This window comes from Nelumbo lutea, chromosome 5, assembly GCF_056320005.1.
Source record: "Nelumbo lutea isolate HS-2025 chromosome 5, American lotus-T2T, whole genome shotgun sequence".
NCBI lineage: Eukaryota > Viridiplantae > Streptophyta > Magnoliopsida > Proteales > Nelumbonaceae > Nelumbo > Nelumbo lutea.
In genome coordinates this window covers 24367922-24395423 of record NC_142688.1, presented here as the reverse complement: position 1 = coordinate 24395423, position 27502 = coordinate 24367922, and the positions used below count along the sequence as shown (strand labels likewise).

General features: G+C 47.8%; 1 protein-coding gene and 1 long non-coding RNA gene across 2 annotated transcripts; one reads left to right on the top strand and one right to left on the bottom strand.

The window, feature by feature from the left end:
* Window positions 1-17073: 17073 nt before the first annotated feature.
* LOC148851055 (B3 domain-containing transcription factor VRN1-like) lies at window positions 17074-18977 on the top strand. The gene is made up of 4 exons (XM_088945662.1): window positions 17074-17088; window positions 17190-18078; window positions 18256-18458; window positions 18669-18977. Exons 1-4 carry the CDS (start codon window positions 17074-17076, stop codon window positions 18975-18977), a joined length of 1416 nt encoding a protein of 471 aa, XP_088801788.1.
* A 6532-nt stretch (window positions 18978-25509) lies between these two features.
* On the bottom strand, window positions 25510-26595 carry LOC148851054 (uncharacterized). The gene is made up of 3 exons (XR_016099610.1): window positions 26510-26595; window positions 26138-26375; window positions 25510-26048 (listed from the first exon to the last, which is right to left on the bottom strand). It is a non-coding gene; the product is annotated as an uncharacterized LOC148851054 (long non-coding RNA).
* Between the last annotated feature and the right edge of the window lie 907 nt (window positions 26596-27502).

Genomic DNA, 27502 nt, shown 5'->3' with positions numbered 1-27502 from the left:
AGGCAATGTAGTCTTCAACGACCTTCTTTTTGGCATCTTCAATACCTTGAGAAAAAATCTGCGTTTTCTCCCTGATGTCCTCCTGAAGATATTCGACCTGATGCTGGAGGTCCAACCTCTGGTCTGCGATATGCTTCACGACTACCCCCATGGCCTCGGCATCCCGCTGAGACATCGCCTGCCTGGCCATAGCAACGCGAGCAGCCTCTTCGACAGCATGTGTGGCCGCCTCAGCAGCTCGGGTATTCACCTTGGCGACACGAAAAGCCTCTTCGGCAGCATGAGCGGCCATCTCAGCAGCTCGCGCCTGTCGCAAGCTCCTCTCCACCTGGTCCGCTAAGGCGTGAATAGAAGAGTTCACCTACCAAAAGAAACAAATGAGTGACAACAGCAAGAAGGATAAAAAATGAAGAAGGCAGACGAAATCTGATTTACCACTATAGCATGAGTTATGACACGACAGGCGACTTGATTCAAGGGAAGATTGGTCCATGCCGCGATCTCCTCAAGGAAAGTAGCCTCCCTACTCTTCTGAAGAGCGTAGTTCGGCGACAACACACTCCTGAACTCCCCTTGAGCTCCTGAACCTGAGGGCCCAACCCGCGTATGAGCAGACCCAGAGTAAGCAGGGGCACTAGAGTAGGTGGGAGAACTCATGTGAGTGGTCTCAGCGTAAGGCGCCTCGACCGCTTCATGCACCGGAGAAGCCACCTCGGGCTCCCTGGGCAGATCCTCCGGCGTGTGGCCTGGAACTTGAGGCTCCTCATCCTGGGGCAGCTCGGTACGAGTTCGCTTGGCAATCCGCTTCCTCCTCTTCATGCCTTGGAACAGGCACCCCCCATGAGTCCTCTCTGCATCCATCACACCTGCAGAAAAGAGTTCGGCATCAGAAAAAAATGAAAGAACAAAATAAACAAAACCTGAGCTAAGAAACCTACCCGAACTCAGGCCGGCCGCAATAAGCTTGGCCTCCGTTAAGTGCTGATGGCACTTTAAACCTTGCTGTGCCCATTGCCGGAGGCCCTTCACCGTCTCTTTATCGAGAGTGACACCAGAATCTGGAGCGGCCTCCCCCCACCCGGTCAAAAAAGGCCACCCTTGTGCACTTTGCACCCCGAAGTAATCCTGCTTCCACGCTGGGACCTTGTTAGGAAGTTCGTGCAGAAGCTTGAAACCCAGGCAAGGACACAGGTAATATGCCCATCTTCCCCTGGGAAGAGAACCTGGTTGTTTTTTGAGCATTAAAATAAAGGAGAATATCTCCAAGTCTAAAGGGAAGTTCTGTTCGCAAAAAAGGGAGACTGTCCCCACCAGGTTCCGAATAGAGTTCGGATGAAGCTGGCCAACGGTAGCACCAAAGTGGTTTATTACCTCAACGAGAAGGGGGTGAAAAGGTACTCGCAGCCCCATAGCGAGCTGCTCTCAGAAAATCACGATCTCATCAGGACCGTGTTCCCAAGGAAAGCTTCCCGAAGGAATGAAATAGGTGTACCCCCCAGGTAGATTGTAAGAGATAAGTAGAGATTGGATCCCCTCGGGCGTCATGGTCGAAGGACCAAACCTGTCTAGCATCTGACCTCGACGAGAGGTAGACGCCAAACTGCCCGAAGCGGCTCGGCCTACGGGTTCGAGGTCATCCTCAAGTTCCACCTCAGGATTACTAAGGCAGTCAGGGGATATGGCTCGGTTCGTAGAACCTACATCAGTTCTACTTGAAGAATCGTCTAAGCTATTCAAGCTAGACATCGAGGAGAAAAGGTGGATTCAGAAAGATACTCACCGGAAGAAATTTTTGAAGGCTCCGGAGACTGGAACAAGCCAAAAACCTTGAAGGCGAAGTAACAAGCATAGATGCGAATTGAAATGCCTGGACACGAGCTGAAAAGTTGGATGCGAGCTCAAGAAGCAAACCGTAGAAGTGACAAATCGATTCGGGTCCCCTACTATTTATAGCTACAGTAACCAAGAACCAACAGTGCAGATCAAAGCCAATCCGACGGCCCGCATTTGCGCTGACCGCACGTCCCCTGAGATCGAGATGTGATTGGCGCACATCTCTCCAAAATGAACGAAACGTCAGCGCACGTCTTTCTGAAACCGACGATGCACGTATATCTATAACTAACAACTGCCAGTGCACGTCTCCTTAGAACGGCAGTGGCGCACTCTTTTCAAAATTAAAAGATCCGCTGTCACATCCCAGCGGTGCGATCTTTTGAAATTTAAAATAAACGCGCGCTGCCATGTCTGTCAACATTTATAAGCAGTAGGCACGTCTCCCACCTTTTCGGATGCTCTAGAAAACCGAAGAACCCTAGCAAAGCACCTCGCACTGTCAAGATTCGAAGAACGGGACAAATCCACCTACCACCTCGCAAACTCCCCGCGCCAGGACCAGACCCTTGGCACGAGGAGTGGGGGGCAATTGATGAAGGAAGATTTGGCCCGACCTCACAGTTTCGCAACACGTTGCAAAGGCAACAGCTCGGCACAAAAGCACACCTAAGGCGCGAGCACCAAGGGGAGAAACCAGCGGACCGAACTCCCCTACCAGCGGTCCGAACTCCCTACTAGGAGCCTGAACTCTCCCTTCGGCCCCAAGCTAGACAGTAACCCGAACTGGCTTGCATGAAGTAGTTCGGGACACACCTCGCCGAACTGGCCTGCCTTATAGTAGTTCGGGACACAACTCGCCGAACTGGCCTGCCCTATAGCAATACTGGACATACCTCTGAACTCAAGACTTCGCATCGCTCACCACTCCACCACATCGCCCTCAGGACGCCAAAACCGAATGAACCGTACCATGCCTGACACCGGGGAAGTCCGTACCCAAGGGCGGTGCACCTAATTGACTTGGGATCTGACGCTTGACGGCTGCGCTCCAAACGACCACCTGCCACCGCCTCCTGACATCGCCATTTCCAGTTACAGATATGGCTCCGACAAAGAGCAGTGGCGGTTCTGTCCCAGCAGAAAGGACGATACCCGACCTAACAGGGGCTTCCGAGTGAGTGCGCGAAGTGGTTATAAAAGGCCCCCTACCCCAAACAACAAGGTATATGAACTTTCCGCCATCTGGTCTTTACTTTGCCTTTGAGAAAGTACTAACTTGAGCTTCGGAGTTATCTCACCGGGTTCCCCCCGGAGTTCCCTCATCTTCTCCGTTTCAGGCTCCTCGTCGCTCCAGTCAGAGGCGAAATCGTTGACAGATAAGTCCGGCCGAATTGCGCTCCATCAAAAAGAGTTTTGACGAATCAAAATCCATTCATGAATTTTGATAAATAACACCTGATTAGTTACTACATTTATGATTTCAAATTATTGGGCCGAAGTTTTTCAGATATCATATTTTTTTTTATGTCATAGTTGAACCTGGGGAGGTAATACATCAGCGCGGCAATTTTAGTGAGGGTAGTCCACAAGATAACCAGCAGTGGCAATGATGATTCATGTCTGATGGCAAAATGGTGGCAGAGTTGGTTTCCGACAAGGGGGTTGTCGTCCTTTTTGTTGGAGAGACTGGTGAAGGAGAGAACAACAATGCACATGGTCTTGTGGAACTAGCAAGTTTCAAACCTTCTTGTCGATTGGAGTGGATTTAGTCTAATCCGATCCCACTAATGTGAGTCCATTATAAATAGACCAGGTTTAATCCAATTTAATGAATAATTTGGACTATTTTGAACCGATATAATTTATTCAAATTCATTTAAATTTAGATTGATTTCAACCCAAAACTGGTCTGTTAACACCTATATTTCTTATCTTATATCAATGAACCGGATATTGGTTTAATCCAACCAAATCTAATATAAATTTATTACGAACAGACCAGGTCCAATCCAATCTAATAAATATTTTGGATTAAATTGGTCCGATCCATTATGTATTTTTAATCCGTCCAATCAGTCTAAATTGATTTTGGACTGATCGGGCTCCTATCCAAAACCGGTCCATTTATATATCACCAACTATTCCCATTTTCTTCTTTTAAAATTTCTGTCATTTTTTTTTTTTACTTTTTATAAGTCATAGCAGAGTATATCATGTTCGATCGAAAGATTAAGAGAGGAGCGCAGAGATGTTCGAGATGTCGATACTCTACATACCGCGTGACATGGAACATAGAGTTCTCCGTGCAAAATGTTTCAGAGTCCTGTGTCTCTGCCACTTCGATCTGTCCCAGCTTGATCAAGCTGAAGATTTTTCGAGATCAATACATGGAGTTTCATGGCGGATGAAAGAGGAGAATAAAGAGATGGAAGGAGGTTTTTGTCTACTGCTATTTAAAATAATTAATAAAAGGATTTGAAAAAATTGATGTAATCAATCTAACGTCTTCAGGGGAGGTGTTTGTTAAAGTGAAAGTAAAGGGAAGACTTTTATTATTATTAAAAACTTCAGGGGAGGTTTGTGTACTTTACCCTACTTTTTTTTTTTGGTTTTTAGGAGTGGATCCAACGGTCAGATCCTTGAAGCCTTTTGAATAACTGAAAAAAGCATCCCGCCAAAATTTGATGCCGATGATCATATCGTACATCCATGTGAGATTCGTAACAATCAAGCTAATGTAAATACAAATCACGTCTCCCTCTCACCCCCATCTCTGGACTCCATTCGCTCTGCATCTCTCCCTGCAAGAATCAAACTAAAATGGGTGGAAAACTAGCAAGAAAACCTTGTTTTTTCAAGATATTGATTGGCGAAGATTTCACTGAAAGGCTCGTAAGTTCGTTCTTTTAAAATATATATATATATATATATATATTTAGTTCCCCAGATCATCTTGTAATGCATGCTTCTTGATGAAGGAAGATTTGGCCCGACCTCTCTATTACGTGACACGTGGCAGAAACAACAGCTCGACAAAAGGGGACAAGTCTAGGCGGGAACAAGGGGACACGAGCGGACTGAACTCCCTACCGGGGGCTCAAACTGACCCACCTTGTAACAGCTCGGGATACACTTCGCCGAACTGACCTTGTAACAACTCGGGTTATACTTGCCAAACTTTGTAACAACTCGGGTTATACTTCGCCGAACTGACCCACCTTGTAACAGCTCGGGATACACTTCGCCGAACTGACCCACCTTGTAACAGCTCGGGTTATACTTGTCAAACTAACCTTGTAACAGCTCGGGATAAACTTCGCCGAACTGACCCACCTTGTAACAGCTCGGGATACACTTCGCCGAACTGACTCACCTTGTAACAGCTCGGGATACACTTCGCCGAACTGGCCCTTGTAACAGCTCGGGATACACTTCGCCGAACTGACCCACCTTGTAACAGCTCGGGATACACTTCGCCGAACTGACCCACCTTGTAACAGCTCGGGATACACTTCGCCGAACTAACTGCCCTATAGATACCTCCGAGCTCAAGACCGCCTCGCTCAGCACTTCGCATCACTTGGCACCAAAACCAAATAAGTCGTACCACGCCTGACACTAAGGAAGTTCGTGCCCAAGGGCGCCGCGCCTGACTGACTTGGGATCTGACGTTTGGCGGTAGCACCCTAAACGGCCACCTGCCACCGCCACTAACACCGCCATCTCTAGTTAGATGACAGTTAGGTAGTGACGGTTCTATCTCAGCAGAAAGGACGACGACCGAATTGACAAGCACAAGGGTAATCATACTTGACCTAACAAGGGCCCCGGGACGAGTGCACGAAGTGACTATAAGAGCCCCCTGCCCCCCGACAACAGAGGTATGCAAACTTTGCGCTATCTGGTATTACCTTGCTTTTAAAGGATTCTAACTTGAGCTTCGGAGCCCCTACACCGGGTTCCCCCCGGAGCTTCCCCATCTCCTCCGTTTTAGGTTCACTGCTACCCCGTTCGGAAGCAAGGCAGCGGACTGCTAAGACCGGCCGGATCGCGCTCCATCAATTGGCGCCGTCTGTGGGAAACGCTTCAAAAAGCCTCCCTCCAAACTTCGATAACCCCTTTTCTTCAAAAAAAAATACCCAACACTCATGGCCTCCTCCAGCAACACCGGACGTGGCACAGAGACAAATGCCACCGGGGAGCAACTTCAAGTCCCCGTAGTGTGCGTTGGACAGCTCACCATCCTCCTTTCGGCGGATGGGATCCCCAGCTTGAACGCGCCACAAGTAGTGGCACCCGTAAACCCTCCTACCACAAGCATCCCCTTTCCTCTCCCCATTGAGGCAACCTTCACTGAACCAATTGCCGTCCCCCTGGTAGCTAGCCAAAACCGGTTGGAGGACCTGATGCAGTGCATGCGGGCAATGCAAGCCCAAATGCAACAGTTCCAGCAACACCAGCTTCACCAGCACCAAGTGCTGCACAACATCTCCCAGTATCACTATCAACAGTAGTTCCCCCAACTGCCAATGAACCAACCACTACTTCCGCCTTGCCACCCCGCTCCGAGCCCGAGCTCCCGCTCACCGACAACCGATTCAATGCCCTGGCGGCAGATTACCAGCATTCCGGGCCCATCGAGCTCGGTAACACGGAGGCCAGGAGCGCCAGTACAAGGCTCGCTCAACGGCGAAGGCGCCGACGAAGTCGCCGAACCACCACCCGTGCCTTGTCGGAATTCAGAGGCAAAGACATGAGCTCGGACGAGGTAGGGGCTGCCCCGGCTCTCTCCGTTCCTTCCCCCCTCGCATCGGAACTCCTAGCGGTCCCCTTACCTAGAGACTTCAAGCTCCCACCTCTGGACAAGTACGACGGGTCCTTCGACCCCAACGACCACGTTGACGCCTTTCAGTCGCAAATGCACCTCGCCAGGGCCAGCGAATCGTGCATGTGCATGGCCTTTACCACCACCCTCAGGGGGGTAGCTCGCACTTGGTACAGGAACCTGGCCCCCGGGTCGATAAAGTGTTGGGCCCAGTTCGTGCAAGTCTTCACCACACACTTCGTCACCAGCCAACGGTGCCCCAAAATAGAGGAAAGCATCTTCGGAGTAGTCCAAAGAGAAGGAGAATCTATTCGGGGCTACATCAAGCGATTCAACGACGTGTGTCGAAGCGACGTCGATTTCAAAAAAACGTGCGCTGACGTTTCACTTTTTTCGGAAAGACGTGCGCCAATCACGTCTCGACCTTAAGGGTTGTGCGGTCGGTAAGAATGTGGGCCGTCGGATCGTCTTCGGTCTGCACGGTCGATTCTTGGTTACTATAGCTATAAATAGTGGGGGACCCCGGTTGGCTTGTCACTTCTGCGGTTTGTCTACTGAGTTCGCGTCCAACCTTTCAGCTCGCGTCCAAGTCTTTTCCAGTTCGCGTCAAAGCTGGTTATACAGTCTTCACGGTTCTTTGGCTTGTTCTTCAAACTTTCCGGTGAGTACTTTCCTGAATCCATCTTTTCCCCAATGTCTAGCTTTGTTAGCTCAGACGATTCTTCGAGTTGGGCCGACGTAGGTTCTACCAACCGAGTCGTGTCCCCAGACTGCCTCAGTGATCCTGAGGTGGAGCTTGAGGACTATGAACCAGTAGGCCGAGTTGCTTCGGGCAGTTTGGCGTCTACCTCCCGCCGAGGACGGATGCTAGACAGGTTTGGTCCGTCGACCATGACGCCTGAGGGGCTTCAATCCATACTTCTGTCTTACAATCTTCCTGGGGGTACACATATTTTATTCCTTCGGGTAGCTTTCCTTGGGAACACGGTCTAGACGAGATCGTGATTTTTCGGGAGCAGCTCGCTGCAGCAGGGTTGCGACTTCCTTTCCATCCCCTTCTCGTCGAAGTCATAAACCACTTCGGTGTCACCATTGGCTAGCTTCATCCGAACTCTATTCGGAACCTGGTGGGGACAGTTTCCCTTTTTTGCGAGCAGAACTTCCCCTTGGACTTAGAGATATTCTCCTCTATCTTGATGCTCGAGAGACAGGCGGGTTCTCTTCCTGGGGGGAGACGGGCGTATTACCTTACCCCTCGCCAGGGTTTTAAGCTTTTGCACGATCTTCCTAACAAGGTCCCGGCGTGGAAGCGGGACTACTTCGGCGTGCGAAGTGCACAAGGATGGCCTTTTCAGATCGGGTGGGGTGAGGCCGCTCCCGATTTAGGCGTGACTCTCGATAAGGAAACTGTTATGGGCCTCCGGCAATGGGCGCGGCAAGGCTTAAAGTGCCACCACTACTTAACGGAGGCCAAGCTTATTGCAGCTGGCCTGAGTTCGGGTAGGTTTCTAGCTATGCGGTTCTTGCTTGCTCTGTTCTTTTCATTTTTTCTAATGTCGAATTCGTTTCTACGGGTGTCATGGACGCGGAGAGAACTCTTGGGGGCGTTTGTTCCAAGGTATGAAGAGGAGGAAGCGGGTCGCCAAGCGAACTCGTACCGAGCTGCCCCTGGATGAGGAGCCCCAAGTTCCAGACCATACGCCGGAGGATCTGCCCAGGGAGCCCGAAGTGACTCCACCGGTGCACGAAACTGCCGGGGCGCCTTACGCTGAGACCACTCATACGAGCGCTCCCGCATACTCAAGTGCTCCTACTCACTCTGGGTCTGCTCATACGCGGGCTGGGCTCTCGGGCTCAGGAGCTCAAGGGGAGTTTAGGAGCGTGTTGTCGCCGAACTACGTTCTTCAGAAGAGTAGGGACGCTGCTTTCCCTGAGGAGGTCGCGGCGTGGACCGATCTTCCCTTGAATCAGGTTGCTTCCCGCGCCGTAACACATGCCATGTTGGTAAGTTAGATTCTGTTTTCCTTTTTTATTCTGTTGCTTCTGCTGTTATTTGCTCACTTGTTTCTTTTGGTAGGAGAATTCTTCAATTCATGCCTTGGCGGCCCAAGTGGAGAGGAGCTTGCGACAGGTGCGAGCTGCTGAGGCTGCCGCTCATGCTGCTGAAGAAGCTTTCCGTGCTGCAGAGGCAAATACCCGGGCTACTGAGGTGGCTGCTTACGTTGCTGAAGAGGCTGCTCGCATCGCGATGGCCAGGCAGGCGAGGTCTCAGCGTGACGCCGAGGCCATGGGGGTAGTTGTCAAGCAGATGGCGGACTTGAAGTTGGATTTGCAGCATCAAGTCGAATATCTTCAGGAGGACATCAGGGAGAGAACACAGATTTTTTCCCAAGGCATTGAAGACGGCAAGAAGAAGGCAGTTGAAGACTACATTGCCTCTCCGTGTTTTGACGATCTGATGGTGGACTCTTACAGGAGGGGGTTCAAGTTGAGCCGGTGGATGATCCGGAATACGTACCCCGACCTCGATGTAAGTGCCATAACCACTTCGCGTATAACTCAGGAGATGGCCAATGCTGCCGATGGCGAGCTGGACTGTGAAGGAGAGGCAGGGCCTTCGGGTGTTGTTGAAGTGCCTTCCGATGGTGAAGAAGTGGCTCCCGGCATGTAAATTTTTTTTTTTTTTGCCAATGTACTGTTTCTTGCAATTGAGTGTCTTTTTCCCCTTGCTCATCTTCCCCGAACAGTTTCTTTGTCTGCCACTGTCCGGGTTATTAAATTTCCAGGTCTTTTATGCCGCGAACTGATTTTTTGCCGAGCTGATAATATGCTCTTCTTTGTTTGTCTACGCCGAAGTTCCTCTTGGCTTGCCTCGTGGCACATAGGGCCTGATTTCTTCCACTTCGCTTGGTGGTTAATAGGTAGTATCGCCTTAAGTTCACGATGTTCCACGCTCAAGGTACTCGTTTGCCTTCCAAGGTTTCGAGTTCGTATGCGCCCCCGAGCGCTCTTTTTACTTTATAGGGCCCTTCCCAATTAGGTCCAAGCTTGCCCATGCCGGGTTCTGGCACCATAATCTTACGAAGGACCAGGTCGCCGACTCGGAAGCTTCGTTGCTTTACTCTGCTATTGTAGTAGTGAGATACCTGCTGCTGGTATGCCGTTGTTCGGATGTGCGCGAGGTCCCTTACCTCGTCCAGTAGGTCGAGGTTGGTACGTAACTCGTCTCCGTTCGTCCGATCGTCGTATGTTTCTAATCGCAACGTTGGTATTTCAATTTCCGCCGGGATCACTGCTTCATTGCCGTAGGTGAGGTTGAAGGGGGTTTCTCCCGTGGCTGCTTTTTCGGTAGTTCGGTGAGCCCATAAGACACTTGGTAGCTCTTCGGCCCACAATCCCTTAGCTCGATCCAGACGTGCTTTCAGTCCGCGCAAGATGGCTCTATTCATTACTTCCGTCTGACCGTTTGCCTGCGGGTGCGCGATTGACGTGAAATTTTGCCGAATCCCCATGTTCTGGCACCACTCTTGGAACTTGATATCCTCGAACTGTTTGCCGTTGTCGGAGATTAGTACCCGAGGTAACCCGAAGCGACATACTATGTTCTTCCAAAAGAAGTTCTGTATGTTTCGAGCCGTAACAGTTGCCAGAGGTTCGGCTTCTATCCACTTCGTAAAGTAATCTACTGCAACAACTAAGAATTTTCTTCCGCCTGTTGCTGGTGGGAATGGCCCTAGGAGGTCGATGCCCCATTGTGCAAAGGGCCACGGGCTGGCAAGGTATTTGAGGTCGGAGGCAGGTTGATGGTGGATGTTAGCGTGCTTCTGACACTTGTCACATTTTCTAACGAGCTCGACAGCTTCTGCCTTCATCGTTGGCCAGTAGTATCCTTGTCGAAATGCCTTTTGGGCGAGTGCTCTGCCCCCCAAGTGTCCGCCGCACAGGCCTTCATGAGTGTCACGGAGTACGAACTCGGCTTCGGCAGGTCGCAGGCAACGCAAATAGGGGAGCGTGTACGACCGTCGGTATAACCGTTCGTCTATTATGACGTATTTGGCCGCCTGGTGCTGCACCCTCTTGGCCGCATTGCGTTCTGCAGGGAGGGTTCCATCTATCAAGAAGCTCGCGAGTGGATCGATCCAGCTCGGCTCTGCCTCTAAGACGGGAGCGACCTCCTCTGTCCCCCCGAGAATACAAGGCCGAGGTAAGTCCTCTATGTACACAGTTCTCATATTGTTGTGACTTGTACTGGTTAACCGGGATAGGGCGTCGGCCTCAGTGTTTTCTGACCTCGGGATTTGCCTGATGATGTGTGACCGGAAGTTGAGCAGGGCTTCTTTTACTTTGGCCAAATATGCGATCATGGAGAGATCGCGTGCTTCGTAATCGCCGGTAACTTGGATCACCACGAGCTGAGAATCGCTGCAGATGACCAAGTGTTTTGCCTTTACTTTTCGCGCTAGGTCCAGCCTGGCGATCAGTGCTTCGTACTCTGCCTCGTTGTTGGATGCCGCCAACTCAAAGCGTAGTGCGTATTTTAATTTTGTGCCGCCCGGGCCGCACAAGACTATTCCAGCTCCGCTGCCTTGCCGGTTCGAGGAACCGTCCACATGAAGGATCCAGGGCTTCTCATCCCAGTTCGCGCTTCGCCTGACCAGGAGAGATGCCACACTGGCTGCTACTTCATGGGGTTCGGACTCTATGGGCTCAGGAGCTCCGGGTTCGCCCGAACTGGGGACCTCGGGCTCGACCTGTGGGGCTTCGTGGCTGAAAGTGCACTCGGCGATAAAATCTGCCAAAGCTTGGGCCTTGATAGCGGTTCTCGGTTTGTACTGGAGGTCATACTCGCTGAGTTCGATGGCCCATTTCGTCAGTCGACCGCAAACCTCGGGTTTGAGTAAAACTTGTTTAAGAGATTTGTCAGTTAGGACGATGACGGTGTGAGCCTGGAAGTATGGGCGGAGTTTCCGAGCTGCTATTACTAGGGCGTATGCTAGTTTTTCTATCTCCGGGTGCCTTGCCTCTACTCCCTGCAAAATTTTACTAACATAATAGATGGGTCGTTGGATCCGGTCTGTTTCTTTTATCAGTACCGAACTGACCGCCTCGTCGCTCGCCGAGAGGTACAGTTTTAAGACCTCGCCCATCTCGGGCCGGGCTAAGGTTGGCACACTAGCAAGGTAACCTTTTAGTTCGTCGAACGCGAACTGGCAGTCCTGGGTCCACTCGAAACCTTTGCCTTTGATTGCCTTGAAGAAGGGTAGGCAGCAGTCTGCTGACTTAGACAAGAAGCGGCTTAGAGCGGCTATGCGGCAGTTTAGCCTCTGAACCTCTTTTACTTTCCGAGGTGGTTTCATATCTAGAATGGCTTTTATTTTGTCCGGGTTGGCCTCAATACCGCGCCGATTGACAATGTAGCCTAGGAACTTGCCCGAGGTGACACCGAAGACACACTTGTTGGGGTTCAACTTCATGCAAAACCGACACAGGATTTGGAAAACAGAGTCTAAGTCTTGTATTAATTCTTGTGAAAACCGAGTCTTGACGACCATGTCGTCTATATAGCACTCTATTTTCGTACCAATCAGGGGCCGAAATAGCCTATTTACAAGTCTTTGGAAAGTCGCTCCGGCATTTTTTAGTCCGAAGGGCATGACTTTGTAGCAATACAGGCCGAACTCGGTTATGAAGCTGGTTTTTTCCTCATCGGATGGGTCCATCCTTGGTTGTAGCCCGAGTAGGCGTGCAGGAAGCTTAGCAACTTGTTTCTCGAGGTCGCGTCCACTAGGTGGTCAATTCTGGGTAGGGGAAGCAATCTTTCGGGCAAGCTCGGTTCAGGTCGGTATAGTCGACGCACATGCACCACTTGCCGCTTGCCTTTTTTACCAACACCGGGTTGGCCACCCAGCTCGGGTAATGGACTTCCCTTATGAAGTTTGCTACGAGGAGCTTCTCGACCTCCTCGTCGACCGCTCTCCAGCGTTCTGGGGCTAAGTTGCATTTCTTCTGTCTAACGGGTCTGACTACAGGGTCAGTATTAAGTTTGTGAGTTATCAGTCTAGGGCTAATGCCGGGCATGTCGGCCGCGGACCAGGCAAAAATATCTAAATTTTGAAGTAAAAAACTCACCAGTTTGGCTCGTAGGGGGTCTTCGATGGAAGCTCCGATTCTTAGTGTGCGAGCTGGGTTCGTATCTGAAGTCGGGATTGCGACAGTTTCCTCCGTGGGCGAAGCTCGTTCCTCACCTTGCTCCGCAGGCCGCTCCAGTTCGAGGTCGTCGGCTGCCTTGGTTTTTCTCTTCATGGCGGCAACATAGCACTTGCGCGACTCGAGCTGGTCGCCCCGCGCTACCCCTATACCGAAGTCCGTAGGGAACTTCATGGCCAAATAGTAGGTGGAGACTGCCGCCCGTAGGATATGCATGATCGGCCTCCCTATTATGGCATTGTATGGGGAGGGTGTCACGACTACCAGGAAATCATGGTTGAGTCTGACCGCACAAGGCCATGTGCCGACTTCTACAGGGACAGTTACTTTTCCGAGGGGCCTGACTTCCTCTCCGCTCACACCCACCAGGGGAGTGTTCGCGGGCTTCAGCTCGCTCCTTCGTAACTGCAGCTGGTCAAATGCTGATTTGAAGAGGATGTCCGCTGAGCTGCTCGAATCTACGAGTACGCGCCTGACCTCGAAGTCGCTGATCCTTAGTTTAATGACAAGCGCGTCATCATGGGGGTAGTGGACTCCTCGCGCGTCGTCCTCCATGAAAAAGATTGGTTCTTCGGTCTTTGGTCTCTTTGGGGGGTTCCGTTCTTCGAGGGCCGCTTCGCGAACTGAAGTCTGGGCTGCTGCCGAGGTACACCCCGCTACCACCGAACCCCCCACTATTACATGGATGGTTCCCCGAACTGGCCTCTCTTCCAGAGGCTGCTTCTGCAACGGTTCGGTAGGTCTGTTGCTAGAATCGGGGGCATCCTTTTCGTGCTCCCCTTGCCGACCTGCTTTATTGTTATTGTTGTGCTGTACAAAGTTTTTCAAGTATCCGCGACGGATGAGCCCCTCTATCTCGTCGCGGAGGTTATTACACTGTTCGGTGCTATGACCATGGTTTCTATGGAAACTACAATACAAATTCTTATTTCTCTCGTTCGGATTTCCCTTTAGGCGAGGTGGCCAATTAACGTACGGGGCATCTTTGATCGTCATTAAGATCTCTGTCTGCCTCGTGTTTAACGGCGTGTAGTCCGTCCGAACTGCTAGGGGGCCCGGAATGACTGGTTCGGCTTCGGCTCCCGGGTCGGGTTTTTTCTATTCACTGGGTTGGAGAGCTCGCCTTCTCTCTTTCTTTTCTCGTTCCCGCCTTCGGTTCGTTGGTTGATTTCTTCCTCTGTCCTCATGAACTTATCCGCGAGTTTGAGGAATTCGGCCACGGTTGCGGGTTGGTTGGCCACCATGTGTCATTTGAATTCTTTGTGCGTCACCCCTCTTTTGGCCACCGCGAGCTGCACTGCGGGGTCCAAACGCGGTATCTGCAAGCATGCTTCGTTGAATCGCTTGATGTAGCCCCGAATAGATTCTCCTTCTCTTTGGACTACTCCGAAGATGCTTTCCTCTGTTCTGGGGCACCGTTGGCTGGTGACGAAGTGTGTGGTGAAGACTTTCACGAATTGGGCCCAACACTTTATCGACCCGGAGGCCAAGTTCCTGTACCAAGTGCGGGCTACCCCCCTGAGGGTGGTGGTAAAGGCCACGCACATGCATGATTAGCTGGCCCTGGCGAGGTGCATTTGCGACTGAAAGGCGTCAACGTGGTCGTTGGGGTCGAAGGACCCGTCGTACTTGTCCAGAGGTGGGAGCTTGAAGTCTCTGGGTAAGGGGACCGCTAGGAGTTCCGATGCGAGGGGGGAAGGAACGGAGAGAGCCGGGGCAGCCCCTACCTCGTCCGAGCTCATGTCTTTGCCTCTGAATTACGACAATGCACGGGTGGTGGTTCGGTGACTTCACCGTTGAGCGGGCCTTGTACTGGCACTGTTGGTCTCCGTGTTACCGAGCTTGATGGGCCCGGAATGCTGGTAGTCTGCTGCCAGGGCGCTGAATCAGTTTTCGGTGAGCGGGAGCTTGGGCTTGGAGCGCCGGGGTGCCGACCTCACGGGCGAGGTTCCCGACCCGCTCGCGGGTTGCGAGGCGGGGATGACATTTTTCTCTCTTCGGCCTGGGGACGAGGCCTGACTGTTGGGGTGGTTCTGGGGCCGGGAGGCCTTCGCCTGGTGGGGGCGCCCATCCTGCAGGGAGGCCTTGACCGGCCTCGGAGCGGGGTGGCGAGGCGGAAATAGTGGTTGGTTCAGTGGCAGTTGGGGGAACTGCTGTTGATAGTGATACTGGGAGATGTTGTGCAGCACTTGGTGCTGGTGAAGCTGGTGTTGCTGGAACTGTTGCATTTGGGCTTGCATTGCCCGCATGCACTGCATCAGGTCCTCCAACCGGTTTTGGCTAGCTGCCAGGGGGACGACAGTTGGTTCAGTGAAGGTTGTCTCAATGGGGAGAGGAAAGGGGATGCTTGTGGTAGGAGGATTTACAGGTGTCACTGCTTGTGGTGCGTTCAAGCTGGTGATCCCATCCGCCGAAAGGGGGATGGTGAGCTATCCAACGCACATTATGGGGACTTGAAGTTGCTCCCCGGTGGTGTTTGTCTCCGTGCCACGTCCGGTGTTGCTCGAGGAGGCCATGAGTGTTGGGTTTTTTTTTTTTTTTGAAAAGGGGTTATCGAAGTTTGGAGGGAGGCTTTTTGAAGCGTTTCCCACAGACGGCGCCAATTGATGGAGCGCGATCCGGCCGGTCTTAGCTGTCCGTTGCCTTGCTTCCGAACGGGGTAGCAGGGAACGTGAAACGGAGGAAATGGGGAAGCTCCGGGGGGAACCCGGTGTAAGGGCTCCGAAGCTCAAGTTAGAATCCTTCAAAAGCAAGGTAATACCAGATAGCGCAAAGTTTGCATACCTCTGTTGTCGGGGGGCAGGGGGCTCTTATAGTCACTTCGTGCACTCGTCCCGGGGCCCTTGTTAGGTCAAGTATGATTACCCTTGTGCTTGTCAATTCGACCGTCGTCCTTTCTGCTGAGACAGAACCGTCTCTGCCTAATCGTCATCTAACTTGAGATGGCGGTGTCAGTGGCGGTGGCAGGTGGCCGTTTAGGGTGCTACCGCCAAACGTCAGATCCCAAGTCAGTCAGGCACGGCGCCCTTGGGCACGAACTTCCTTAGTGTCAGGCGTGGTATGACTTGTTTGGTTTTGGTGCCAAGTGATGCGAAGTGCTGAGCGAGGCGGTCTTGAGCTCGGAGGTATCTATAGGGCAGGTCAGTTTGGCGAAGTGTATCCCGAGCTGTTACAAGGTGGGTCAGTTCGGCGAAGTGTATCCCGAGCTGTTACAAGGTGGGTCAGTTCAGCGAAGTGTATCCCGAGCTGTTACAAGGGTCAGTTCGGTGAAGTGTATCCCGAGCTGTTACAAGGTGGGTCAGTTCGGCGAAGTGTATCCCGAGCTGTTACAAGGTTAGTTTGGCAAGTATAACCCGAGCTGTTACAAGGTGGGTCAGTTCGGCGAAGAGTATCCCGAGCTGTTACAAGGTGGGTCAGTTCGGTGAAGTATAACCCGAGCTGTTACAAAGTTTGGCATGTATAACCCGAGCTGTTACAAGGTCGGTTCGGCGAAGTGTATCCCGAGCTGTTACAAGGTGGGTCAGTTCGGCGAAGTGTATCCCGAGCTGTTACAAGGTGGGTCAGTTCGGCGAAGTGTATCCCGAGCTGTTACAAGGTGGGTCAGTTCGGCGAAGTTTATCCCGAGCTGTTATAAGGTTAGTTTGGCAAGTATAACCCGAGCTGTTACAAGGTGGGTCAGTTCAGCGAAGTGTATCCTGAGCTGTTGCAAGGTGGGTCAGTTTGGCGAAGTATAACCCGAGCTATTACAAAGTTTGGCAAGTATAACCCGAGCTGTTACAAGGTCAGTTCGGCGAAGTGTATCCCGAGCTGTTACAAGGTGGGTAAGTTCGGGCCCCCGGTAGGGAGTTCAGTCCGCTCGTGTCCCCTTGTTCCCGCCTAGGCTTGGCCCCTTTTGCCGAGCTGTTATTTCTGCCACATGTCACGTAATAGAGAGGTCGGGCCAAATCTTCTTTCATCACATCTTATTTTTAGTTCTCTGTACTTCTGTACATATATAATGCTCCTTCTTATATTGTCAAAATTTCTTTTACAAATAGAAATACTGTAAAGGGGTTAATGATCAGGAATATGTTTCGTTAGCTTTAGGCTTCATGAGTAGATGATATCTGTTCTATTGTCTAGCGAAGACTAGCTGCGGCTTTAGGATGATGTAATTATCTACCATCCTGCCGAATGAATATGCTTTGTCTAAGTTTTGGCAAATCATGGTTAGAACAAAGGTTTCATTCCCTTTTGCACAATTAATTCAACCACAAGGCATGTGGATCCACCGTCGACGATTTTAAAAGGATGCTTTGTTATTGTTGTTCTGTTTTCACAGGGGATTCCAAGAAAGTTTATTAGGAAATTTGGAGAAGATGTGTCAAGTGTTGCAGTTCTCATGGTTCGGGATGCTAATATCTGGGATATAGGATTGAGCAAGGACGCCGATGGCAGGGTTTGGCTCCAGAATGGTTGGGAAGAATTTGTTGAATATTACCGTCTGTATGAAGGGAAAATTCTCTTCTTCAGATATGATGGAGATTCTTGTTTTTGTGTTTTAATATTGGTCATGTCTGAGATACAGTATCCACGTTATCCGAAGAATTATGAAGAAGAGAATCTCGACAAAGGGAAACTTGTAGACAAGGGGGAAAGACAAGAGGAGAATTGCATGGAATTCTTGGCTGAGTTTCCTACCCGTACTTATTCACAAAAGGTCATTGATGGATGCGATAATCAAAGAACGGCCAAAGCGAGTACTGATAATACGCCATTGCAGAGGCATTCATGTCAGCCCTTTAACAAGCCAAGTAATGGAGATAAAACTTGCTCAGAGATGCTGCCATCTAAACCCGCTATTGTAGCTACATATAAAAGAAAGAAAACTGAAGATAATGGAAAGTTGAGAACATTAGCTGCTGGGAATGCATTCAAACCAGTCCAACAAAACAATCCTCAAGGCAATGCATTCAATTTTGAGAATGAAGTTGGGGTGGCTCCAAATCATTCCAGCACTCCTGATAGGATGAATGACAACCATCAAAAATCGACTAAGAACACAAAGAATGTCCTGTCATTTGCTCCATTTTCATCTAGGTATGTGGATCTCCAGCTGGTCAATGGGAGTGAACAAACAGAGACTCCTAGAAATGATACTGAATCACCTTGTCCAAAGCCAAAATATGGAAATGGAGAAATTTCATCACCAGAGCAAGAGAACCAAATAGGTGAGCCTCGTAAGTTCTTTAATGCCCCGTGTTCTTTTCATGTTACACAAATTGCTTACAGTTTACCCTATAATTAACTAGTATCAAGGAACCATTCAACCTAATAGCTTAAGCTGTTAGGTGAGGTATTCCCTGGTTTTTGTTCTCTAATGACTTGATAGCTAGCTCGGAATGCAGGTGGATATACTTCATCCACGGAAGACGAGGTGAGCGAAGTCACTGCTAATATTAGGGCACGATCTAAAGTTTCTGTGTCAAAGAGAAAGTCAGTGGTAAATGAAGAAAAATGTAGAGTAATCTATGGCCACCAGTTCCAGTCTGAGAATCCTTTCTTCACCGTCATCATGGAATCATGGCATCTGTGCAAAGGACCTAGTTTGGTGAGTAACATGGATATGCAAATGGCACAAAATTTTCACAGTTTCGGAGAGGAGATCCGTCTTTTATTGGCTCTAAACGAGTTTCTTTTCTCGTTTGAGTCCTTTTAAGCTAGAAGTTTCAAATATATCTTTTGCTTTAATTATGTTAGCTCTTTTTAATTTATATCAGGTGAGTTTTGGATTCAAATGAAACTGTTCCTACTTGTGCAGTATGTACCATTCAGCTTCTCCATTAGACACCTAGACGAGGAAAAGCAAAATGTCAGACTATGTGTTTCAGATGGAAGAAATTGGAACGTCCGGTTCATTTACAGAAGAGGTCGGGCTAGGATTAGCAAAGGTTGGGCTGCATTTGCTCGGGACAATAAACTGGAAGAAGGAGATTGCTGTGTCTTCGAGCTTACTGAAACCAACAACATTGAGATGAAGGTTTCTATACACGTCGTTGAAATCTCTTATCAATATTCCGGCTTCTCCTTCACGATTGCATCTTATTTTCTTTTGATCTCACTGATCTGATTTAGATGCATGGGTTCGACATCCTGCTTCCTTGTTGCTAGTAATTAAGCTACAAAATATAAAGATGCCTAGATGACAAACACTTTTTGCGCAACAGATGTGTTGTTAACTTGTTATGAGTTTTGATAGTGTTCAATGAAATTGTGTTGTCCCCCCAGCACCCAGGGAGAAAAAAGAGTTCTTTGGTTTTTATTTTTTTATCTGTAAAAGACTAAAAAGAATTTTCTAGGGAGAATGACCATCAGCCCAGGGTCAGAATTTGTAGGCTCAAAGTACTGTCCGGGTAGGTGTCAGATCGGCATTGATGCCAATTCACAGGTGGACCTTGGCGCATAGAGTGTGGGTTGTGGTCATTTTGAATGTTTATAGCTCTACAGTATAAATCAGAAATCTGCATAGGACAAATTTGTATGGGGCAAATTTTCTTCTTTTGCCCCATTGCTTTACCAATTTATTTTACTTTAGGCTCAGTTTATTTGCACTGGTGTAAATGCATGGAGTGCTAGAGGGTAAAAATTTGGTTTACTTTTGTTTCATATCCTTTTTCTGTGAGAATAAAATTAGGGAAAATTCCTAAACAGTAATCTGAACTTTGAGGTATCCTGAATTTTCAAAATGTGTCTAATAGGTCTCTATCATTAGTTGAACGATTAGTCAACATCATCACATGACATTAGATATTAGGTGCGCATTAAATAATTTCAAAATGACAAAAGTATCTTTTATAACACTTAAACGAAATGGGTAAAATGGTAAGAAAATATCATAAAAGATAATTTTATCATTTTGAAATTATTTAATGCACACTTGATATCAGGTGATGGTATTGACTAATGATCAACTAACGATTGGGACTGACTTGATATCAGGATAATGTAAAAACAAGTTTTGAAGATTAGGGACTGACTTGACATAACCCCCAAAATTCAGTTACTGTTCAGGAATTTTCCTATAAATTTATAAAATTATGACATTTCCATCCCATTCGAATAGGGGGGAGTTACGCAACAAGATAATGTGGTCTACACCCAAAAGGAAGGAGAATTAAGGTGGGAGAGGTGGTGCAAAATTTGCATCAGTTCCTGTTGAGATATAAGTATAAATTATAATTATAAATAAATGGATTCAAAAATGAACCAGTGCAAAATTTCTATCCGGCCGGTTCAGATTTGCACTGAAAACAAAGAGAGCCTTCTGAACTTGAAATCTAAGATCCTTGCAGTAACACTGAATCACTGACATGAATTATTAGAGGCAATGTTGGAAGAACCGGACATGGTTATCCCGTCTTATTTATGAAACCCGTGATTTAGCTGAGACCCACGCCCCACGAAGAACATTGGATCAGAACAGAGTATATGGTCATATTTATATGAAGCAATGAACCTATCAGGCTTTTTTGATAGATTATAACAGGCTTATTAGATGGAAGAAGTGCAATATAAAGAAAGAGGAGGAAAAAGCATACGACATCCGAATCCATCCGAGCACCACAGGGTCGACACAAGATCATAACTAATAACTAATAACCCTTTCCTCTAGCGTAGCAGCGCCAATCTGATCTCAACGGAATCCTCGAATTCTCCTTTCCTCTAGGTTCTATCGGACTGGCGCCAATCCTGGAATTCTAACTCAAAGTACGATACAACAGCGAGTGTGCGTTGGTGGTCAGCACTCTGCAGGCGAGGGTAGGAACGCTCCTTCACATATGCTAATCGCTATCACGGACAGTGCCGCGTGATGGGTGTGAGTATTATGACAACCGCCCAAGTCAGTATTGTTGCTGACTGACTGAATGGTGGTTATTGAAATGGAGATGATGGTAATTCTTCTCGAGAGAAGAGAACTGCCTTCATGTCCGACGATCCTTATCCCCTGAATCCGATCTCCTTGGGCAAGTCGTCCTTCGTGGCTGCTAAGCAATGAACCGTCGCCGGCAACACGATTCCCTCGATCAATACTCCCCATTTAAGAGCTTTCATTTCTTCAAGATAATTCATGCGTCCATTTTTTGAGAATGACAGGTTGATGATCAACCGGCAGGTAAATTTTTATATTAATTTGTTTTTTTTTTAATGTTTCGATGGACATTGCAGCTTGGAAACTGTATTGTCGAGGTCGTTTTGGGACCTGGAAATTGGTACGAATCGCTTTATTCTTTTTTCTTTTTTCAAAAATTTGGGGGAACCAACGACACTTATTGTGATTGTGTGTGTTCTCAGTAAGGAGGGCAGCCAGGGCTGTGCTTGCAAGGCTGAACTGATGAACTGCAACCGACACAAGGTTTAACTCCTAGGATTGTTTGTCTATGTACGAAAGCTGTTTATATCCAAATCATCTATCCCCTTCTATCACGGAGCTAGATGGTGAGGCCTAGTGCGGCACTCCCAGTGAATTGAGTAAGTCTATGAGATAAGCAATAAGGCAAGAAAATGCAAAAAGATAGCATACGAATTAGTCAAAAGATGATTTGTATTCCATTAAATGGTTGCAAGTACAAACACACAATTTTGTGTTGAAGAAAATTCGTGTTTAATTTTTATACGGTATTGGCACCACTCAACTATCTACTTTCCCTTAAAGAGCAGCTTAAACTTTTGGTGCCATAGAAGAATGTTACATCAACATATTGAACTATCATATTTGTATTTACAATTATGCCATTGGCATCTATTCAATACAAAATACATAAGTAGCCCCACCCAAGACACATTTGATGGAACTCTGATAGTGAGACGTGGAAGCGGCGAAGGCATTTGAAAGTGCGGTGAAATGGCCACTTGTGACAGTTTCCCTAACTCAATTCGGTCTTTGTCCTCGAAGACCAACTCTTACTTGATGCTTTGATCCGATTGTTGGTGGGGGAGGATTCTTCAGCTGCTCCATGAACACTATCTCTCCCAAGGCCCGGGCATGGTCTTGATGGGTAGTCTTGAAAGTGTTCATTGTGTTGGGGAATCCTATGGCTAAGGTCTAGGTTCACTCCTTTCCTGGCCACTTCAAGGTAAGATAGAGGATTGTCTGGCTTGGTTGAAGGGAAAGTTGGGGCCAGGTTCAGAGCAAAATGGGTTTTGGATTGTCAAGACTTAAATTCCCAAAATGATTTGTCCCCCGATGGTGGCTCCTCGCAAGGTTCCTAGGAGTGTTTGAAATGGTTGTGGTTAGGGATGGCCTTTGGTTTCTTGGGCACCTTCAGCGTTGGATGACATTTGCGTTGATGTTGGCACTGTTGTTGAGGCTGGTGTTGGAACGCCTTGGGTGGAGACTGCTTCTTCGTGATGGTTTCCTTACCCATTCTGGTGCTAATGTGATGTGTCAAAGAGGGGACCTTCTTTGTTGTTGACATGGTGCTGGCTTTGTGGTTGTTTGCTTCTTGGTACAATTGAATGGATGAAAGTTGCTTCCCATGTACCTGAAGTGTTGTTGTCACCGGGATCATGCAAGGGGAGCGCTTGTCTAAGATGAGTAATCTATTGATGTGAGGCATGAGGGCTGCTTCTTCCTGTGTTAGGAACTCTACTCCGAAAACAACATGGAAATCATCCAAGGGAACCACAAATAGGTTGATGTTGCCCCTCCATGGCCAACTTGGAGCTCTACTCCACGAGCCATGCCTTCGACTGCTTTGGCCCCCGAGTTGACAGCCTTGACCCATCCCATTTGTTTTGTGGTGGTTAAGCCAGGGCGCTCAGCTTCTGCCCAGGAGATGAAATTGTGTGTTGCCCCGGTCTCTACCAAGGCTTGAGTTGGCCTCCTGCCAAGGGTGATGTCTATTTATTTCAGCCCCTTGTGGGCTTTGTTGGACTGTTAAGCCGTGGCCTCTTTCTTGACCATGGCGGCTATGCATACCTAAATGTGATCATCATGAATGCCAGTCACATAGAAATATTGTTCAAGTTTCCACAAGAAGTTGTCTAGCTCCAAGGCATCCCACGCACCTGAGTAGGGTGTCGGTTGTCATATCTTTATGTGTGTGGTTGGAGCAGATGAGGTGCTAGTTGAATTGGCAATCACCCTTTTTATGAGGAATAACTCACCCCTCATCTCATCCAATTGTGCTTGAAAGTTGTCCATCATGCCTTGAAGGCTGCTTTGGGAGGAGTTGGCTTGGGAATGTTGCAATGTGTCATGGATCTCTTTGAGGGTTCCATTGACATGGGTTTCCTGCTCTACCACGGCATGCTCAACAATCTCCATGTTTAGTTGGAGTTCATTAACCCGAATTCGGGTCTCACCCACGGTTGCCTTGCAACGCAAGACATGCATGTCCATGCTTGCTAATTGATCAACGGACTTGTCTCGTTTGCCTGCTTTGGTTGTGTGGCCCTTTGGGGCTTGGCTTTTGGAAGGTTCGTTGGTTGGTGCCTTGTTAGTGTTGTGGTTTTGAGTTAGACCATGTAGTATGTCATCAGCAGTGTCGTGGTTGCATTTCATTGTTTGTGCTGGATGTGAGTCGATCGACAGGGTCCAATGTATAGCGGAGCTCTGGCTCTAATACCAACTATCATGGGGCTAGATGGTGAGGCTCCATGTGGCACTCGTTGTGGGTCGAGTATGCCTATGAGATAAGCAACGACACAAGAAAAGGCAACAAGATGGCACATGAATTAGTCAAAAGATGATTTGTATTGCATTAAACGGTGGCAAGTACAAATATACAAGTTTGTATCGAGGGGACCTCGTCCTTAACCTTTACACGGTATTGACACCACTCAACTACATATCTCCCCTCAAAGAGTAACTTAAGCTTTTGGTGCTCTTGGAAGAAAGTTACATCAAAATATTGAACTATCATACTTCTATTTACAATTGTGCCATTAGCAGTGAAGCAGTCACTTGTGATACTTTGTCATCATCTCCCACCCTTGCTCTAGACTCTACTGTCTGTGTTTTGTTACCTCCCACTTGAGAGTCCCATCCAGTGCCTGTGCTGGCTTGTTCTATCTCGACGTTATCATGACTTCAGAGTTTGGAACTAGTAGCTTATCCAGTTTTGAGCCGGCTGGTCTGGGCTCACTTTTCTGCCCTGGCCGAACGAGGATTTGCGCTATTGACTGGTGTGGTGATATCTTGACATCTTTATTCGATTTCAACTTTTCAAGGGGTTTTTTTCGTACAGGAACATTGTTAAGAGAATAAGAGTTACTGCAGTTACAGCAACCTGCAGTGAACTCACTTTTTTGGGCCTTATTCTAGAAAAAAAAAGAAAAAGGAAAAGGAAAATTTTGCATATAGATGGAATACAGAAAGGCTACTTATGGACGTTATGAGCTCTTAGAAGCTAGTCATTTTAGCTTCAGTTTCTCAAGCAGAAAATGAAATAAAGCGGCACTGTAGGATGGAAATGGAAGGTTTTTTGCTGCAGAAAGATTGGATTGGCACCCCTCAGCTCCGATTTGACTGATTGAAATCCGACGTAAAGACGTTGGCTTTGTTCCTTGGTGAGGAGCTGTTTTTGTTTTATTTTGGTTGTTTCTGCTCGTCTCTCTCTGGTTTGTTATGTGTTTGTTTCTAGTAGTGTCTTTCGGACTCTATTTTCAACCTAAATTTGATCGTCCCACTAGTTCGGATTCTTCAACTGTGTCAGAGCCGTCTATACCAACTACATCCTCACCGAATATTTCCTCTGATCTGACCTAAACTCGACCATCGCCGGGATCATTTCCCTCACAATTTGAGCCGTCATCTCCAGATGTTGGTCCATGTGGCACGCGTCGTCCCGAAGATCTTAATGCCGCACCAATTGTACCACCTCCTATTCGACAGCATGGAGCACTACTCCCCTCCCCCCTCCCCGCTCGCATCTCACAACCTATCCATTGCCGCATAGATTGCTTGCTCAATTAAATGAATTCATTTCAATTGCTATTCGCGTTTCGCTCTGCGCGTGATGCCATGGCCGAAGATTAAATGAATTCATTTCAAATGGTATTTGGACTCTTATTCCTTATTCACAATTAAATGAATTCATTTCAAATGGTATTTGGACTCTTATTCCTTATTCCGCTGATACGAATGTTGTCAGCAGCATCAAATGAATTTATAAAATAAAACACAAGTCTGATGGTACCATTGACCATTACAAGACTCACCTTATTGCGCAAGGCTTCACGTTGGTTTCGGGAGTTTACTTCACCACCACTTTCAGCCCGGTAGTCAAACCCATCATGATCCAAACTGTGCTCTCTTTGGTCGTCTCTCAGTTGACTCCACGTTCACGGGGCGCGTGCTTGTCGCCCTATTCGGGGATTGAGTCAACTGGCGACAAGAATCAACCAGTGGTAAGCATCCACCCTCCTCATTTTCCTTCCAAACATGTTATTCCTCAACTTCCTCTCCAATCTGATATTCTTCTTTTCTATAGACCACCACTTGCGGCGATTTATTTGTTTCACCGAGCTCCGACCGTGTGAAATCAACTGGAACAACTGTAAACCGGCTGTACTTGTCAGTCTTAATTGTTATAAGTTCTAACATTGAAAATCTAACAATTTTTGTCTCGATTGTATTTCCTTGATACCAAGATAAAAGGTTTGATAAAAAAAATGGAGAGAACAAACTATTATTGAATGGGAATACTTGTTTTCAAGCTATTATAGATACATTGAACATTTCAAGCTTTTGGTCAATCTACGACAACGTGAACTCACAAGACTTCCAGGCCGGAGGATCCAAATAAAATGTGAACACAAAAATAAGAACTCCATTAATTAAATGTGGTTCATTGAATGACCGATCTGCTCTTCAAGCCCATCGCTTCCTCGCTCTGTTAATTTTTTAATCTCATCTTCCGTGCGTTGTTCCTGTCGTCTAGGGTTTCTTGTTTCTGTCGTCGCTTCTCATCGTCATCGTCGTCATCATCTTTTCCATCATCATCCTCTTCCTCTTCCCGGCTCCTTAACTTTAACCCCTCGGACTCCAACCTACTTAAGCTTCTTGGGTTTCCAGCAGCAGCAGCAGTGCCCTCGGGTCTCTCGAACTCTCTTGGGTAATGCTCCCTCTCTCCTTCTCTCGAAGACTCGAACAGTGAGTGAAGTCTTCTCCTCTCTCCTCTCTCTGTCTGGAAAAAAACTTCAACACAAAAATAAAAGGGCGAGACCCACATTCAATAACCTCTCACAGAGCAAGACATAGTCAAAATGGATCTCTTAAACTCGAACCTTCAAATCCCCTCAAGCTTCTCTTGACCTTCTTAGCGCACCCCTCGCAATGCATGTAGACTCTAAGAACGACTTCTTCTGAACCCTTGGAATCCTTGGATTCCTCTGTTTTCCTCTCCTCCTTCTCCCCACTTGGCTTATCGGGCTTGGCTTCTTCCTTCTTCTCTTGTTCTGTTTTTTTCCCTTCTTCTCCTTTCTTCTGATATTCTACTTTCTTCTCCTCCGGTTTCCTCTCTTCCTGAAACAAGACACGATACCGTCAGTCCGTCACCAGTCAAGAAATCCAAAATCGATAAAAGAGAATGAAAAAAAAAACACAGAACAGATAGATAGTTGGACAAGAAGAAGAGGGTGGAAGTTACGGTTGCATACCTCCCCATTTTGATTTTATTTTCTCTTCTTCCGTGGTTCGAGTTGCAGATACAGCAATAAAGAGAGCTCGAGTACGGTAGGCGTAGGATAAGCTATTAAAGACGAATATGGCAGAACCTACTCAGACTAAAAACTCGCTGTTTTTTTCTTTCTCCATATCATGACTACCATCAGATGGGAATCATCTTCTTGCTCTGCACCATCGTCATAACGTGACGTGGCTTTTCAAAGGAGTGGCACGTGCGAAGGAGGGTTAATGGTCATAGTACAGTTAAGAGACACATGGTACTTAAGTATTCGACTTTTTTTTGGACTTTTCTGGTGTATATACCTTTTTTCATAGTAAAAATTTTGCAAATGTAAGCATCGAATCATAGCCCTGAAATTTCTGTTGCAGAAAAAAAAAACCGCAATCCAAGAATTAAACGTGGAGACTGGAGCGTAAACGAATCTCTCTCTCACATTGAATGGATGAGTGGTGAGGTCCTGTGAAATCTGATCAGATGGATAGCATTAACCAATTTGCTGCTGGATTCCCTGCATTTGTTGTGAGTTATAACGTCTCGGTCAAATTTGCTTTGGGCTGGGCTCGCACAACCAATTGGTATTAGAAATTATGGTTCACAACCAGAAGGCCCAGCATCAATGGTACAACTCATTGGAAGGAGGAGATACAGAATTGAGAGAAATGAGGAAGATCTTAGCTTCAGCATGTGCAAAAAACTTGTGCAGGTAAAAAGGTTTTGTCCTAGCTTCAGCATTATGAGTTACTTTTATCTCTATGATTAAAAGGTTTGTCTTAGATAATCTGCAAATATGCAGAGGAAGTCGTAGCATTACCCCAAATAAATGAATTTAATATTAAACTATCCTTAAAACGTGTAGAAAACATAGAACTGGTGTTCTTCTCTCACAATGATAATTCATTTCTATATTGGGATTCTGGATTGTTCATATTTGGAGGCTTCAAGGCATTGCAATTAAACATTTTAT